General features: G+C 29.6%; 3 protein-coding genes across 3 annotated transcripts; 2 read left to right on the top strand and 1 right to left on the bottom strand.

Moving 5' to 3' along the window:
* The first annotated feature begins 67 nt into the window (after positions 1-67).
* LOC127290743 (integrator complex subunit 5) lies at positions 68-5,409 on the top strand. Its single transcript, XM_051319513.1, has 11 exons — positions 68-433; positions 562-691; positions 769-1,166; positions 1,247-1,382; positions 1,457-2,126; positions 2,214-2,461; positions 2,533-2,738; positions 2,827-2,973; positions 3,038-3,184; positions 3,261-3,521; positions 3,607-5,409. The coding sequence occupies exons 1-11, from the start codon at positions 209-211 to the stop codon at positions 3,826-3,828; spliced, it is 2,790 nt and encodes a 929-aa protein (XP_051175470.1). The 5' UTR covers positions 68-208; the 3' UTR covers positions 3,829-5,409.
* On the bottom strand, positions 4,225-8,446 carry LOC127290754 (protein transport protein Sec61 subunit alpha). The gene is made up of 8 exons (XM_051319533.1): positions 8,250-8,446; positions 7,964-8,031; positions 7,692-7,757; positions 7,367-7,577; positions 7,023-7,280; positions 6,770-6,936; positions 6,105-6,494; positions 4,225-5,995 (listed from the first exon to the last, which is right to left on the bottom strand). The coding sequence occupies exons 1-8, from the start codon at positions 8,254-8,256 to the stop codon at positions 5,732-5,734; spliced, it is 1,431 nt and encodes a 476-aa protein (XP_051175490.1). The 5' UTR covers positions 8,257-8,446; the 3' UTR covers positions 4,225-5,731.
* A 463-nt stretch (positions 8,447-8,909) lies between these two features.
* Positions 8,910-13,501, top strand: LOC127290744 (AFG3-like protein 2). The gene is made up of 12 exons (XM_051319514.1): positions 8,910-9,108; positions 9,603-9,723; positions 9,845-10,157; positions 10,252-10,345; positions 10,419-10,581; positions 10,689-10,824; positions 10,905-11,023; positions 11,167-11,442; positions 11,527-11,754; positions 11,908-12,311; positions 12,425-12,643; positions 12,726-13,501. The coding sequence occupies exons 1-12, from the start codon at positions 9,025-9,027 to the stop codon at positions 13,017-13,019; spliced, it is 2,451 nt and encodes an 816-aa protein (XP_051175471.1). The 5' UTR covers positions 8,910-9,024; the 3' UTR covers positions 13,020-13,501.
* The last annotated feature ends 138 nt before the right edge of the window (positions 13,502-13,639 follow it).

Genomic DNA, 13,639 nt, shown 5'->3' on the forward strand with positions numbered 1-13,639 from the left:
TAATCAACATCCACAGTTCTGAACTTTTTCTGAATTTTTCTGAACACACCTTTATATTGAACGTCAACAAAACAAACCTAACCTTAAGGTGCCAAAATTGTGTGAATGTCTATAAATTTTTTATAAATAATATATAATTATAAAAAAACCCCATCAAATGTAGGTTTAATATTTTTTTAAAAAATTGAAATTTTCAAATACGAAAAATATGCCGCAATCTTCCGAGGAGTTATTATCACCTCAAGATATTCTTGCTGATGTCAGAAGATTTATTTCTGGAGCAGCAAGACCATCTCATTCAACAAATACTTTAGAACTTACAAGAACTGGTTTATCTTTATTAAAAAATGTCCCAGCAGCAAGAGATGCTGTTTTAGAATATTTATGTAATGTATTTTCCGTAGCGGTAAATAAACATGTTAGACAAATTGAGGTTAGTATTTTTTAATCTGTTGCTATTATCACTGTAATTATTGTTATGGTTATTATAACAATTGTTATTAATAAACAAGTTATAAAATTTATCGAGAACCTTTTAGAAATTTTAATGTTTTTTTTCAGAATAATCAATGTTTACCGATACCGGAGGAAAATACAATTGCAGAAATTCATTCGGTTTTAAGTGGTTTTATTAGTTGTAATCCCGAAGCATGGGCACCAATTATTTCAGCTTGGACATTAGATTTATTAGGTAATTTCATAAAAATAAAATGATAATTATATTTTACGTTTATTAATTATTTTTCTCTATTGCTTTAAAAATTCCAGGTAAATTATCGTCAGACTATGCGAATCGTGGTAATTTAAAAGAGAAATCATCGGGAATTAATGATTTTCTACATCAATGGATGTCATGTAGAACGACAAGAACACTTATTGATATAACAGCACAATGTCTACAATGTCTTATGTTTTCGGACACGGAATCTTGTATTAATGCCTTACTAAATACAAGTGTTTTACATAGTCCACATTTTGATTGGGTCGTTGCACATGTGGGAAGTTGTTTTCCCAATACAGTAATAACACGAGTTCTAACTTGTGGTCTCAAAGATTTTTGCGCCAATGTCAATAATCCAAAATTAAATTCAGTTGTTGGTATTCTTGGTCATTTAGCTGGGAGTCATTTTATCGATATTAGAACTGCACTTCTTGATCTATTTAAAGTAATTAATTTTATTCTCATTACTCGAGTTTTTCTCACAATAATTGGAGTAAATTTATTATTTTTACTTTTCTTTTACAGTGGAGTCTGGATGAGAACACAAATATGGACGGAGAATCTAGGGTCCATAAATTGGCAACTGTTCCTTTTCTACTAAATTTAGCGAAACTCTCGCCAATGTTGTTGAAAGCATTAACAACCGACGTGTTGCAAATTTGTTCGTATAATTTTAAAATATTAATACTGCTTTTGAATTGAATTATTAATTTTCTTTTTATAATTAAATTTCAGTGAGGCCGGACGTTATTCCTCGATTGGCATTATTCGCCAATGAATGGTGTAGATATTTCAGTAATAGTCCAGAAGTTTTAATTGATATCACCGTTGAATTAGCATTGGGATGTGAACAAGGCGCTGTGCAAATTATAAATATGTTACTTGATACAAGTTTAAATAACAGCAATGTGGGCTATCATAGTGTTAATGCGGCACAAAGTGTCAAGAGTGTATGTCGTGAAATTTTGGAATTAATTTTGGAGAAAATTGATTTTCGAATTAGATCACTAATTCCGAATCAGGTTTTCAATATTTCTTTGTTGAATTCGATTAAACAAGATTTAACGGCTGTGATACCACTTTTGTTAAATTCGAGTCCATTAAAAGTACAAACGGCCGTTCGTTTATTATCATTACTCGGTACACAGTGTCCAAATGTTTTAATATTGTCAGCTACTCATATGCTAAAACAAGCGGATACAAATTTTCATTTGGCTGCACTTATTCGTTTAATTTCAAATAATGCTGTTGGATTTGCTGCAAGGAAATCTGACGTTGAAAATACACTTTTGAGTCATGGTTATTTTACTCAAGTTTTGGAACATTCTATTAGAGAAATTCAATATACCAGTGGTAGTAACAGAGAAATTCAACAGTTGTTTAAAAATTTAACAATTTTATTGAGGTAAATAAATTAGTAATTATATTATAAATATATAATTAGTAAAATGAAAAAAATTAATTTAACTAATTTTTAATTTACTTTTGACAGGTGGGAGAATTCGAATAAAGTTTCCTGTCTAAGATTTCGAATGATTACAAACGCAATTCGAGCAAATTTACAACAAATTTCATCTCTTTTATTAAAAACACAGGATTTTTCACTAGCAAACGATATTGCTTGTATGTTGGATTGTTTAACACCTTTTGAAAATGATCATTATCTACCAAGTGTCGAATTGACGTTAAAATTGACAAGAGCGATTATTCGTTATTTTTTCCTTTGTATTGCAGAAGATGGTAAATTAATTCTATTACAAAAAGAAATTTTAAAAAATTCAATTTAAATAAATGCAAAATTTTTTTTTCAGACATTATCACAAAGGAGCGCGGTGTTAAAATAGTTTGTCATTTACTGAGACTTTTGACAGCTTATTCAGCATGTGCAAGAACTTTGGCCCTCAGGGAATTATTGGCGTTTTCATTATTTAATGGACCGGCAAAATATTTTGGAGCACGAGAAAAATTTGAATCTCGTGTTGAGGAAACTTTTCTTCTTCAACAAAATCATAAACAGGTGAATTTTTCGATTTACGCTATATTCGAACGAAATTCATATTTTAAGTATAAAAAATGTGAAATTGAAATTATAATTACTGTTTAAGGGCACGAGCGCAATGTTGGCGCAAAGACATTCTTCGGTTTTTCACGCTGGCGTTATTGGTCAAGGTCCGAGGAAACCACCTCCTGAAAATAATATCGATAAAGAAATTATTACTTTAAATAGTACACTGCTCATGGATGTAATAAAGGTAATTGGCAAATTTATTTGTAAAATTTTTCTTCACTTTACCTTAAATTTGTTTTCTTTTTTAGGCATGTTGCTGTAATCACGATCCGAACAACAGAAGATATTCAGTTAATTCTGATACTTTAACAATGGTCAGTTTATTATTAGTTGAATTAGTATCTCCCGATGTGATGTATAATGGACTTCCTTGGCCCGATGAAGAGTTTACTAAGGTGAGAATGAATTAAATTTCGAATCATTCAATTAAATAAGGGACTAATTTTTTAATTAACTGACAATTAATTACAGGTGACAGTGGAAAGAGATTTGCAAATTAGACGAACCTTCAAGGAAGTTCCTATACTTTGGACATTATTGGCTCTTACAGCTTGGTACCGACCTGCCTTGGCCTATTGTTCTGTACTACTTCGTGCAATTTCAGCAACAATAATTGCCAATTGGAATGCAACAGAAGGTGCATCATTATCAAATGTAATGGCACTTGGACAATTACTGCCTCCTCCGCTCGCGAGTATAAGAGATATTCTCCCAGTTCTGGAATCTCAACAGGTACTTGAGAAAATTATAATCTATTGAAGAGAACTAAAAATATAACAATAAATTATTACATAATTATTATAAAATTAATTTTCAGATAAACACAATAATGCGAGAGTGCATTTGGGCGTATATGCACGAAAATGTTCCTTCACCGGCATTATTCACAAGATGTGAAGGAGCAAATGTTGCCTGGCGAGATACAGACAGTTCTATTCCCAGTATTCGTTATACGGAAACTTTACGGCTCATTTTAATAGCAAATATTCATAAACTTGGTCCACTTTATTCGACACTTTTCTACAATGAGCACAAATAATTATCACAATTTGAAAATGATGGATTTTAAATCAATTTATAATGTACACAATGTAAAAAAAAACTTTGCAATTAATATTTTTATATTATTAAAATTTTCGATTTGTCTTTTTAATTAAAAAATTATTAAATCCTTATACTATATAAATAATTTAAATACAAAGAAAAACCAGTTTATATCAATTGCATTTTCAAAACGAAATTCCATTTTCAAGTAAGAGTTTTTCTCACAATGGCGTTTTAAATAAAATGAATTATAATTTCATTAAAAATTTATGTTTATATTTGTTTTCGAATGAACATCAATTGCCAAAAAAAAGGGGAAATTAGATGGCAAGCACTAAAAAAAAATTAAATGACAAAGACATCGGAATAGTAAATAAAATTAATAAATTAATTAATTTTCTAAAAATATTTAATTGTGATTCATAATATTCAACTTATTTTCTTTTTGTTGTTATTCAACAAAAAAAAAATTGAATTCTTAATCACGCAAATATAATCAATTCTTAGAAAAACTATATTTTGAAAAAAAAATCTTAACACCAAAAATAATTTCTTAATAGCTTGTCAGTTTACTTATAATTTAACTTAGTTTAATTTTTTCTAAAAAAAAGAAAAAAATTCATTTAGTGAAAAATTGAAACTGACAAACTATTTTCATTAAAGAAATGTGTGGAAAATTTTTTTACAGTGAAGGTATTTTGTCTCTACTACAACTATCTTAAAATCTTCATACAATCAGCAACACTTAGAAAACATTACTTTTTGTCGACACGCACACGGTACTATTTATATAGGTATTTTATTTTAAATTAATAAATGCATTCCCCATTCATAAGTAGTTTCGAAGAATTCAATTCAAAAAAATTTGCAAAATTCGACGAAAAATCTTTACACACTTTTAATATTTTACAAAGAGTCAAGTTTTTATGTATAAATTACGAAAGTAAAGAATAAAAATTTGATTTTGATAATTCATAACTTTTTCCAATTAATAATGGCATGATTTTTTCCCTCGTTTATTCTTTTTGTACACTGAAAATAGGATTTTTTTTGAGGCGGAGAGGTGAGTGGTAAGGAAGACAACGAGAGTAGTTTGAAATTTTTATAAAAGCTGTTTTTTTTCTTCTCTTGATTACAAGAGATCCAATCTTAATAATTTAAATCTTAAAGAGTCAAATTTTCTCACAACTTGCACAATAATTTTCCTTGAGTCGTGTGATCGATGGATAAATCACGAAAATTAATTAATATATTTATATATAAAAAGTTTTTCTTCAACGTTCACATGACTCGAGGAATGTAATTAATTTTACGTTTGCAGTATTGTTAACAATAATAATACAGGAATGATGGTATTGCAAGCGAACTGGATTAATCAGTCGCTAAAACGAATGCGCGCCTCGTCCTGTAAAAATTACATTGCGAGTATTGCATTATATGTCGATATAAATCACGCGTACTCACTGAGTCTTTATTTCATTTTTTTTCTTTTTGCAACCCTCGATAAATCGAGAGCTTCAAAAACAACTTATGCCAAGAATTATTTTGAGGGCCACCACCTTAAAAAAAAACAAAAGAAATAGAACTTTGTACCCTTTTCTCTTTAATTGATGTTTCGTTAGCGAAAGAGAAAAATTGTAGTTATATAAAAGAAAAGTTTTCCCTTTTTATATTTTTACTAGATTTCGTGATGAAAAATAAATTAAATTCTATATCTCTAGACCCTCGGTTCCTGGCTCACAATTGTTAAACAAGAATCAGCACCACATGCTTACTTCTAATTCTTGTATGTAAATATATATATATAATAAATATTAATTCAGTTCTTGAGAGGGGAGGGAGGGCATTGAAAAATTCACTTTTCAAGTCTACGAGCATTGAATTTTCAATTTTTTTTTTTAGAAGAGTAATGTACTCATTCCACCCATTTCACTTTGTTCTTTGACGAAAATCTCAAAGTACTGATAGATAATTGTAACGGCGAGCAAAATTCCAGTTCCGGAACCAATTGCTCCGAGGAAATCGGCTAAAACTGATAGTGCTCCTATACAAAGACCACCGAATGCCGCTGCTGTTGGAATATATCTATTCAATTCATGAATCAATGATTTTTCTCGATGTCCTTGCATCACCATTTGTGAATCCTTCAATTGCTTGGCAACCTAATTAAAAGAAAATACATTGTTACATTTCAATAAAGTTATTTTTAATTTTGATATCTTTATCTATATTTTTTAAAAATTTAATAAAAATATTGATTCAACAACGTACGTCTTTAGCTGAGCTTCCAGAAATTTCAATCCAACTTTTTGAGAAGAAGGCACACGATCCCAGCATAAAGAGAATGTATAACATTGCATGAACGGGATCTTGAAGAATATGTCCAACTGATTCGGGCGGTGATAAATAATAACATAAACCACCAACAGGATATGATCGCGCTGGTCCACCGCCACTCACATCCGACCACACTCCCAATAAATTTACTATCAAATTCCCTTGGAATTTCACTGCCAACATTTGCGAGATAACATACAAATTCGAAACCAACGCCGATTGAAGAATAATTGGAATGTTACTTGTGTAGAAAAGTTTTATCGGATAACTGCTTTGTTGTCCACGATAACGTGCTGATTTGATTGGAAGATCCACTCTGAAGCCCTAATGAAGAAAAAACAATTTTGCAAAATTTCCACGAATTTTTTAAAAATAAAACATTCAAAATTATAAAAAAATGTTAATTTAAAAAAAAAGAAATATTAAAAATATCAAAAGGTTGTTGGCAATATCGTGAATTAAGGAACAATTAAGGTTTCTTTAACTTAAAATATTTGCCTTCAATCTTCTTCCATTCGCAGCCAATCCCATTGCTTTTGTCAATGAAATGGTAAGAGTTTGGAAGACAAAAAAAAAGAACAACAAAGTTATATCTTTACCTGGAAGTAAATTACTATAGCAAAGACGAGAATTGTGGCGAGAAGATTCATCAAATTAGGAAGATTCTGTCTGTAAAAGGCTTCACGAAGTGCTCGTACTTTATCCTGTCTTGTGGCCAAAAGATGAAACAGTGCAATAACAGCTCCTTCGAATTCCGTTCCTCGGCCTAAATGAAAAGAAACATAAAATTATTTTCATTCAATAATAATAATACATAATACTAATGGAATAAAAAGAAAATAATTATAATACCTGTATTGACGGTAGCGGGTGAAAAGGCTTTCCAAACAATAGTTTCGCAAATATTTGTGGCAATAAAGAGAGAAATTCCACTTCCAAGTCCATAACCCTTTTGCAATAATTCATCCAATAAAAGGACAATTAATCCAGCAACGAATAATTGAATAATAATTAGTAGACAAACACCAGCTCCAATTTCGGCAGGATCACCATACATTCCAGTCATAACATAAACAATTGCTTGACCAACAGTGATTACCATTCCAAATACTATTAAAAAACAAAATTTCAATTTTCGTTGATAATTATAATAAAAATAATTATTAATCAAATTTTTCATTTAATTTTTAACTCACATTTTTGAGCTCCATTAAAAAGAGCACGGTCTTTAGCCGTGTCGCCGACTTCTATTATTTTAGCACCTGCCAACAACTGCATAATTAATCCGGAAGTTACAATTGGGGAAATACCAAGTTCCATTAAAGTTCCTCTGTTTGAAGCGAGAATTACACGAATCCAATAAAATGGATCCGCACTGTCCGATGACATTATTCCAAAAAGAGGAATCTGTAAATTTTATTAATTTTGTTTTCTTCAATATTTTTAATTGAAATAAATTTAAAGTTTATAAAATTCTTCACTAAAATTAGAATTTTACACAAAATAAACGAAATCTTTTACCTGGCAGCAGACCAAGAAAATGAAGAGGGTAATTGCAGTCCATAATACTTTTTCCCTGAACTGGATCTGTAAAAAAATCATCCGTATGTTATTGACATATTTAATGTTATTTGACCTCAATCAAAAAAATACCACGTTGGCATTTTTTCCACTAAAAAAATCAAAATTCATAAACACAAATAAATATTAAAAATTTCTTTAAAATATGTTACAATGGAACAACGGTAAATGTACAAAATGAGGCCAGAAATAGACACGTTGAACAATCTTACCTTGCGTTGTGGCTTTCCAATTTCCGGCAATATGCTACAAAACGGTTTTATCACCTCCAGAAACTTGACTGAAATGTCAAAAAAAAATTTAAATGATTAATTATCACAGAAATTGACATTAATTTCATAACTAATTAATATTATTCTAATAGGTCAATATGTTATAAATTTTCTTGTAAAATATAAAAAAAAGAGAGGTTACTTTATATACCGCAAAAAAATCGTATAAATTAAAAACGATGAATTAGATTAACTGTGAAAAATAATAAAATTATGTTTCACTTACTCCCCATGATGAATTAATATGGTTTTAGTCTTTCTTATAAGGGACAATTAAATTACACAAACGAGTAGAGAAAACACAAGACACTAAATGAATAAACGGACAGTGTATGATGCGACGACCAAAGATAGCAGGCGTTTGGATGGCAAATAAGTGGAAATCGTGGCCCCTTACGCCGACACGTATCAATACAGTCACGTCACGTGACTTGATGATGTGGGCCCAGACAGTTTTTAGTTTCATTCACAAACGTACGGGGGCGTTAAATTAAAATAGATGCGCACGCAATAGAAACAACACGTGTTTCATTTTTCAAAATTTTGCCGCGAAAGTCTGCACTTATAGGTTGAACGCATTTTTGTTTATAAACGTTCAAATGTTCTACATTTAGTTTGTAAATATCTAAAAATGTTACTCACATTTTTCAAAATTATGCGAATTAACACTGACTCGAATTTGATTATAATTATTGTTTAATTGATTAATTTGAAATAACAAAATTCTAAATTTTAACATATAGAAAAAACTATTATTATTAATTGTGTATGCAACAAAATTTTAATAATTTAAACTTTAACTGACAGGAATGAGGAACATGTTGAGAACTAGCCTTTACGAATTATTCATGAATATTTTCAAATTGCAGTCAAGGCTGCATATTGTAAATGAGACAGAAGGATTACAAAATGGTAGCCAGGCTGTAACCGGTGTGTGATTGACAGTGTCTGAAAATTAATTTCATCAGGTTTTTGTATATTTTAAAATTAATGATCAAAGTATGGCCCATTTGTTATTGTCTTTAGGTAGCAGAGTTGAAAGATTTGTATTTCATTCTGCACAAAAAGGAAGATTTGATTATCAAGTAAGTCACTTTTAGAGAATAACCTAACCTAAAAACTATTTTTTTATAAATATAAAAAGACTTTCTGTTTATTAGTCATGTTTTGAGATAAAAACAACTGTAATTTAAAATTAATTAATGTTCTTGATTTTTGTCGTAACAAATTTTTGACAGTTAATTACTATACGAGATATGACACTAATGTTTTTATTTTATTTCTTTAAATGATGTATTTTTCTCACGTTTTTAGTAATAATAATGCTTTATGTAACATTAGAAATTGCGTATTTTTGTGAAATAAATATAAAACATTGATGAATTTCTTTTATGATATACACGTTTTTAATTCAAATTTAGATTTTTATGAAATAAACATATTGCGTCGTTATGTAACGATAGATTGTATACATCAGGTGTTGATTATTTTTTCAAATTAATATTTTTAATTTTAATGTACACGTTTTTTTCTTAATTAAACATATTTTAGCATAAAAATTATTTATTTTATTTTACAGTTATGGAGGCGATTAACGATGTTAAATAATAAAAAATTATCAGCAATTGAACGTCTTCATCAACAGTTACAATTTCATTCTGAAAAATCGCGAAAACAGTTTGAATTTCTATTCAGATTGGGTAAGAAATTTCTTAATATTTTAGAAAAAATTTGTTTTTCTTTCTCTATAGTAGTAGCTGTAAAAAAAACTAGTTTTTATTCGTAATTTGATTTATTTATAATTGTAAGAAAAATTTGTAGGTGGAAAAAGACAGAATGTTAAATGTAGTGGAAAAAGTGGAAAAAATGAACAAAATATACCACCAAAGCAAACACCACAATCAAATAAAGATGATTCAAGTGGATTTCGTATTGGATTTGGATTTCGTATAGGAGAAGCAGGAAAAGATGGTGCTAGAGGAGGAGGAGGAGGAGGAGGATCACGAGGAATGGGAGATGATGGTGAAAAAAAATGGCTTGCTTATGTATTAGGAGGATTTTTTGGTTGTGTTGCAGTGTTTTGGTGTTGGAATGTAAATTATCAAGAAATCACGTGGAAGGATTTTGTGAATAAGTATATAAATTAAAATTTTTTACGTTAATAATTTCGACAATTTGATATTACAAGGGAACAAAGAATTTTTAATTATTGAATCATTTTTTTTCAGTTATTTAAATAGAGGATCTGTAGAAAAATTAGAAGTTGTTAATAAAAAATGGGTACGCGTTCAACTCGCTCCTGGAGCGTCATCCGATGGCTCGGTAATATTTACTTTTTTTTTTTTTTTTTAAATTAAATTGTAGGTGAAATATTACAAATTTCTTTTCTTTGTAGACATTATGGTTTAATATCGGCAGTGCCGATACATTCGAGAGAAATTTGGAGAATGCACAACTTGAATTGAATACAGAACCACAGAATTATATCCCAGTTGTTTATAAAGCAGAAATTGAGTTAGCACAGGTTGTTGGATATTTACCATCACTCGTTCTTCTTGGTTGGTCAATTTATTTTATTTGTTTGCTTTGCAGTGAAAAAATAAAAATTATATTAATTTTTCTTTGTCTTCTACTTTTTGAAGTTTTAATTATTGTTTTATTTTAGCATTTTTAGTTTACGGTTTCAATCGTTCCGCTCAAATGATGGGAGGCAAAGGAGGTAAAGGAGGTGGACTTTTTGGTGGTGTTATGAATTCCAATGCTAAATTAATCAACAACAAAGACATTGAAGTTCGATTCAAGTAATTTTTACCACTTTTTTTTAAATTTAAAGATATTTATATTTAATCTTTCGATTTCATTTGATTTAATTTTTCTTTAGAGATGTTGCTGGCTGCGAGGAAGCAAAAATCGAAATTATGGAGTTTGTCAATTTTCTAAAAAATCCACAACAATATTTGGATCTTGGAGCTAAAATTCCCAAAGGAGCAATGTTAACTGGTAATTTGAAATTAACAATAAGAATCTTTTCATTTTAATAATTTTTAGGTAATCAAAATGTTTTTCTTTTTAAAAAAAAATTCTTTGCAACTTGAAATCTACAATTAAATTAAAAATTTGCAAAAAAAAACAACTGCTTTTAGGTCCTCCGGGAACTGGAAAAACGTTATTAGCAAAAGCGACAGCGGGCGAGGCAAATGTGCCTTTCATTACAGTTTCTGGTTCTGAATTTTTGGAAATGTTTGTCGGCGTTGGTCCATCGCGTGTCCGAGATATGTTTTCAATGGCTAGAAAAAATGCTCCCTGTATATTATTTATCGATGAAATTGATGCCGTTGGTAGAAAGCGTGGCGGAAAATCGTGGGGTGGACATTCGGAGCAAGAAAACACATTAAATCAACTTCTTGTTGAAATGGACGGTAATAAATTTGAGAAAAAATTTTTTTTTGTAATTTCGATTTTATAATAAATTAATTTCTATTTCAATTAAAATATTTCCTTAGGTTTCAATTCAACAACGAATGTGGTCGTTTTAGCCGCAACTAATCGAGTGGACGTTTTGGATAAAGCACTTTTAAGACCCGGTAGATTCGACAGACAAATTTTCATACCAGCCCCCGACATTAAGGGTCGTGCCTCAATTTTCAAAATACATTTAGGACCTATTAAAACAGCAATAGATAAAAATGAATTATCCCGAAAAATGGCGTCTCGCACGCCTGGTTTTACTGGTACGTGTTTTTTTTCTAACAAATTTTCAAAACAAATATTTTACTACTCTTGTTAAAAATACATCATTTTCTCTATATTGAACAAATTTAAAAAGCTTTTTTTGAGAATAAAAAATTTATTAATATTAAGTTTTCGGGAATTTTTTTCTACAGGTGCGGATATTGCAAATGTATGCAATGAGGCGGCATTAATAGCGGCTAGAGGTTTAAAGGCAAATGTTGAGTCTCAAGATTTTGAACAAGCCATTGAGAGAGTAATTGCAGGTATGGAAAAAAAATCACAGGTCTTACAACCGGATGAGAAAAAAACAGTGGCTTATCATGAGGCTGGTCATGCAGTTGCTGGTTGGTTTCTTGAGCATGCGGATCCTCTTATTAAGGTTTCAATTATTCCACGTGGAAAAGGTTTGGGCTATGCGCAATATTTACCACGCGAACAATATCTCTATTCAAAAGAACAATTATTTGATAAAATGTGTATGACACTCGGTGGTCGAGTTTCTGAGGAAATGTTCTTTAAACGAATAACGACCGGTGCACAGGACGATTTACAAAAAGTAAGCAAATTTTTATATCTATTTATCGTTTTGTTCTTTAAAAAAATGTTATAAAATAAAATTATTTACCGATTCAATGGAAAATTTATAAAGAAAAAATTGTTTATATGCAGATCACTAAAATGGCATATTCGCAAATAATTCATTATGGAATGAATGAAAAAATTGGAAATGTCAGTTTTGAAATGCCAGAGACAGGCTCGCCCTACACGGATAAACCTTATTCGGAAAATACTGCACAAATGATCGATCAAGAAGCACGAGCAATGATTGACAGTGCAAAGAAACGAACTCGTCAAGTTTTAGAAGATCACAAAAATGATGTCATTAAGGTAATCAAATATTACTTTTATTCAAAAATTTTCGTTTCATTAATTTAAAATGTCTAAATTAAATTATTTTTTTTAATTTCAGGTAGCCGAACGTTTATTGAAACAGGAAATTTTAAGTAGGGAAGACATGATTGAAACATTAGGACCGCGACCATTCAAAGAATTATCGACGTATGAAGAATTTGTCGAAGGTACTGGATCATTTGAGGAAGATACAACACTTCCAAAAGGTTTACAGGATTGGAATTTATCGAAGGAGGATAAAGAAAAAGTGGTAGAAGAATCGAAAAATGAAAGTAAAGAAAGTAAATTGGAAAAAGAAATAACACCACCGCCAAAATCACCGAAACAATCGAAAAAACAACCACAACCGTGATTTTAATTTTTATACCTCTCGAATATTTTGTCCTTATTGCATACACAATTTGTACTTTGTATAATAGTTAAATATCTATATATATATACAAATTATATATAAATATTATATATAGTTTAGAAATAATTTATCATTCGATTTGGCGCACTCTTTTCTTATATTTGTCAGTCATCACCTGTAATAATTTTCCTATCGCGATTTCGCCAATATAATATTTGTAAGCAGACATTTGAAAAAAAAATTTTCATTGTAAATTTAATCCCTATTAACTTTGTTTATTTGTTTTTTTTTGTTAAGCATTTTTTTTTAATAACAGATCTCAATTTATACGCGCCTGATTAATTGAACTACTTTTAATTGATTTAAAAAAAGGGATTTTTTTTACGTTTTAATAGTCTGTGTTTGTGTGACTTTTAAAAAGTGTCACAATATCAGCTGTCTGCTAAAACGATGTACAATAAAAAGAAACTGTCAATAAGTAATTTAATCGAAGTTTATTTCGATTTTTTTTTTATTAGAAAACAAAAAATTATTTAGTTCGCGCTATTATCATGAAATTGAATTATATCCTTAGAATTTTATAATTTCAGTATTTATTTGCCCATTTTTTTATAAATATA

Source organism: Leptopilina boulardi, unplaced genomic scaffold (assembly GCF_019393585.1).
Source record: "Leptopilina boulardi isolate dan_hultmark-lab unplaced genomic scaffold, ZJU_Lbou_2.1 LbouV2_80, whole genome shotgun sequence".
NCBI lineage: Eukaryota > Metazoa > Arthropoda > Insecta > Hymenoptera > Figitidae > Leptopilina > Leptopilina boulardi.

Coding starts and splice junctions, on each gene's coding strand:
- LOC127290744 (XM_051319514.1), top strand. CDS start 9,025: ATGGCCCATTTGTTATTGTCTTTAGGTAGCAGAGTTGAAAGATTTGTA. Junction 9,724..9,844: donor TGAATTTCTATTCAGATTGG/GTAAGAAATTTC, acceptor AAAAATTTGTAG/GTGGAAAAAGACAGAATGTT. Junction 10,346..10,418: donor GAGCGTCATCCGATGGCTCG/GTAATATTTACT, acceptor TTTTCTTTGTAG/ACATTATGGTTTAATATCGG.
- LOC127290754 (XM_051319533.1), bottom strand. Junction 7,578..7,691: donor TTTTCTTGGTCTGCTGCCAG/GTAAAAGATTTC, acceptor TAAAATTTACAG/ATTCCTCTTTTTGGAATAAT. Junction 7,281..7,366: donor TTTTAATGGAGCTCAAAAAT/GTGAGTTAAAAA, acceptor GTTTTTTAATAG/TATTTGGAATGGTAATCACT.
- LOC127290743 (XM_051319513.1), top strand. CDS start 209: ATGCCGCAATCTTCCGAGGAGTTATTATCACCTCAAGATATTCTTGCT. Junction 2,462..2,532: donor CCTTTGTATTGCAGAAGATG/GTAAATTAATTC, acceptor TTTTTTTTTCAG/ACATTATCACAAAGGAGCGC. Junction 3,185..3,260: donor CCGATGAAGAGTTTACTAAG/GTGAGAATGAAT, acceptor AATTAATTACAG/GTGACAGTGGAAAGAGATTT.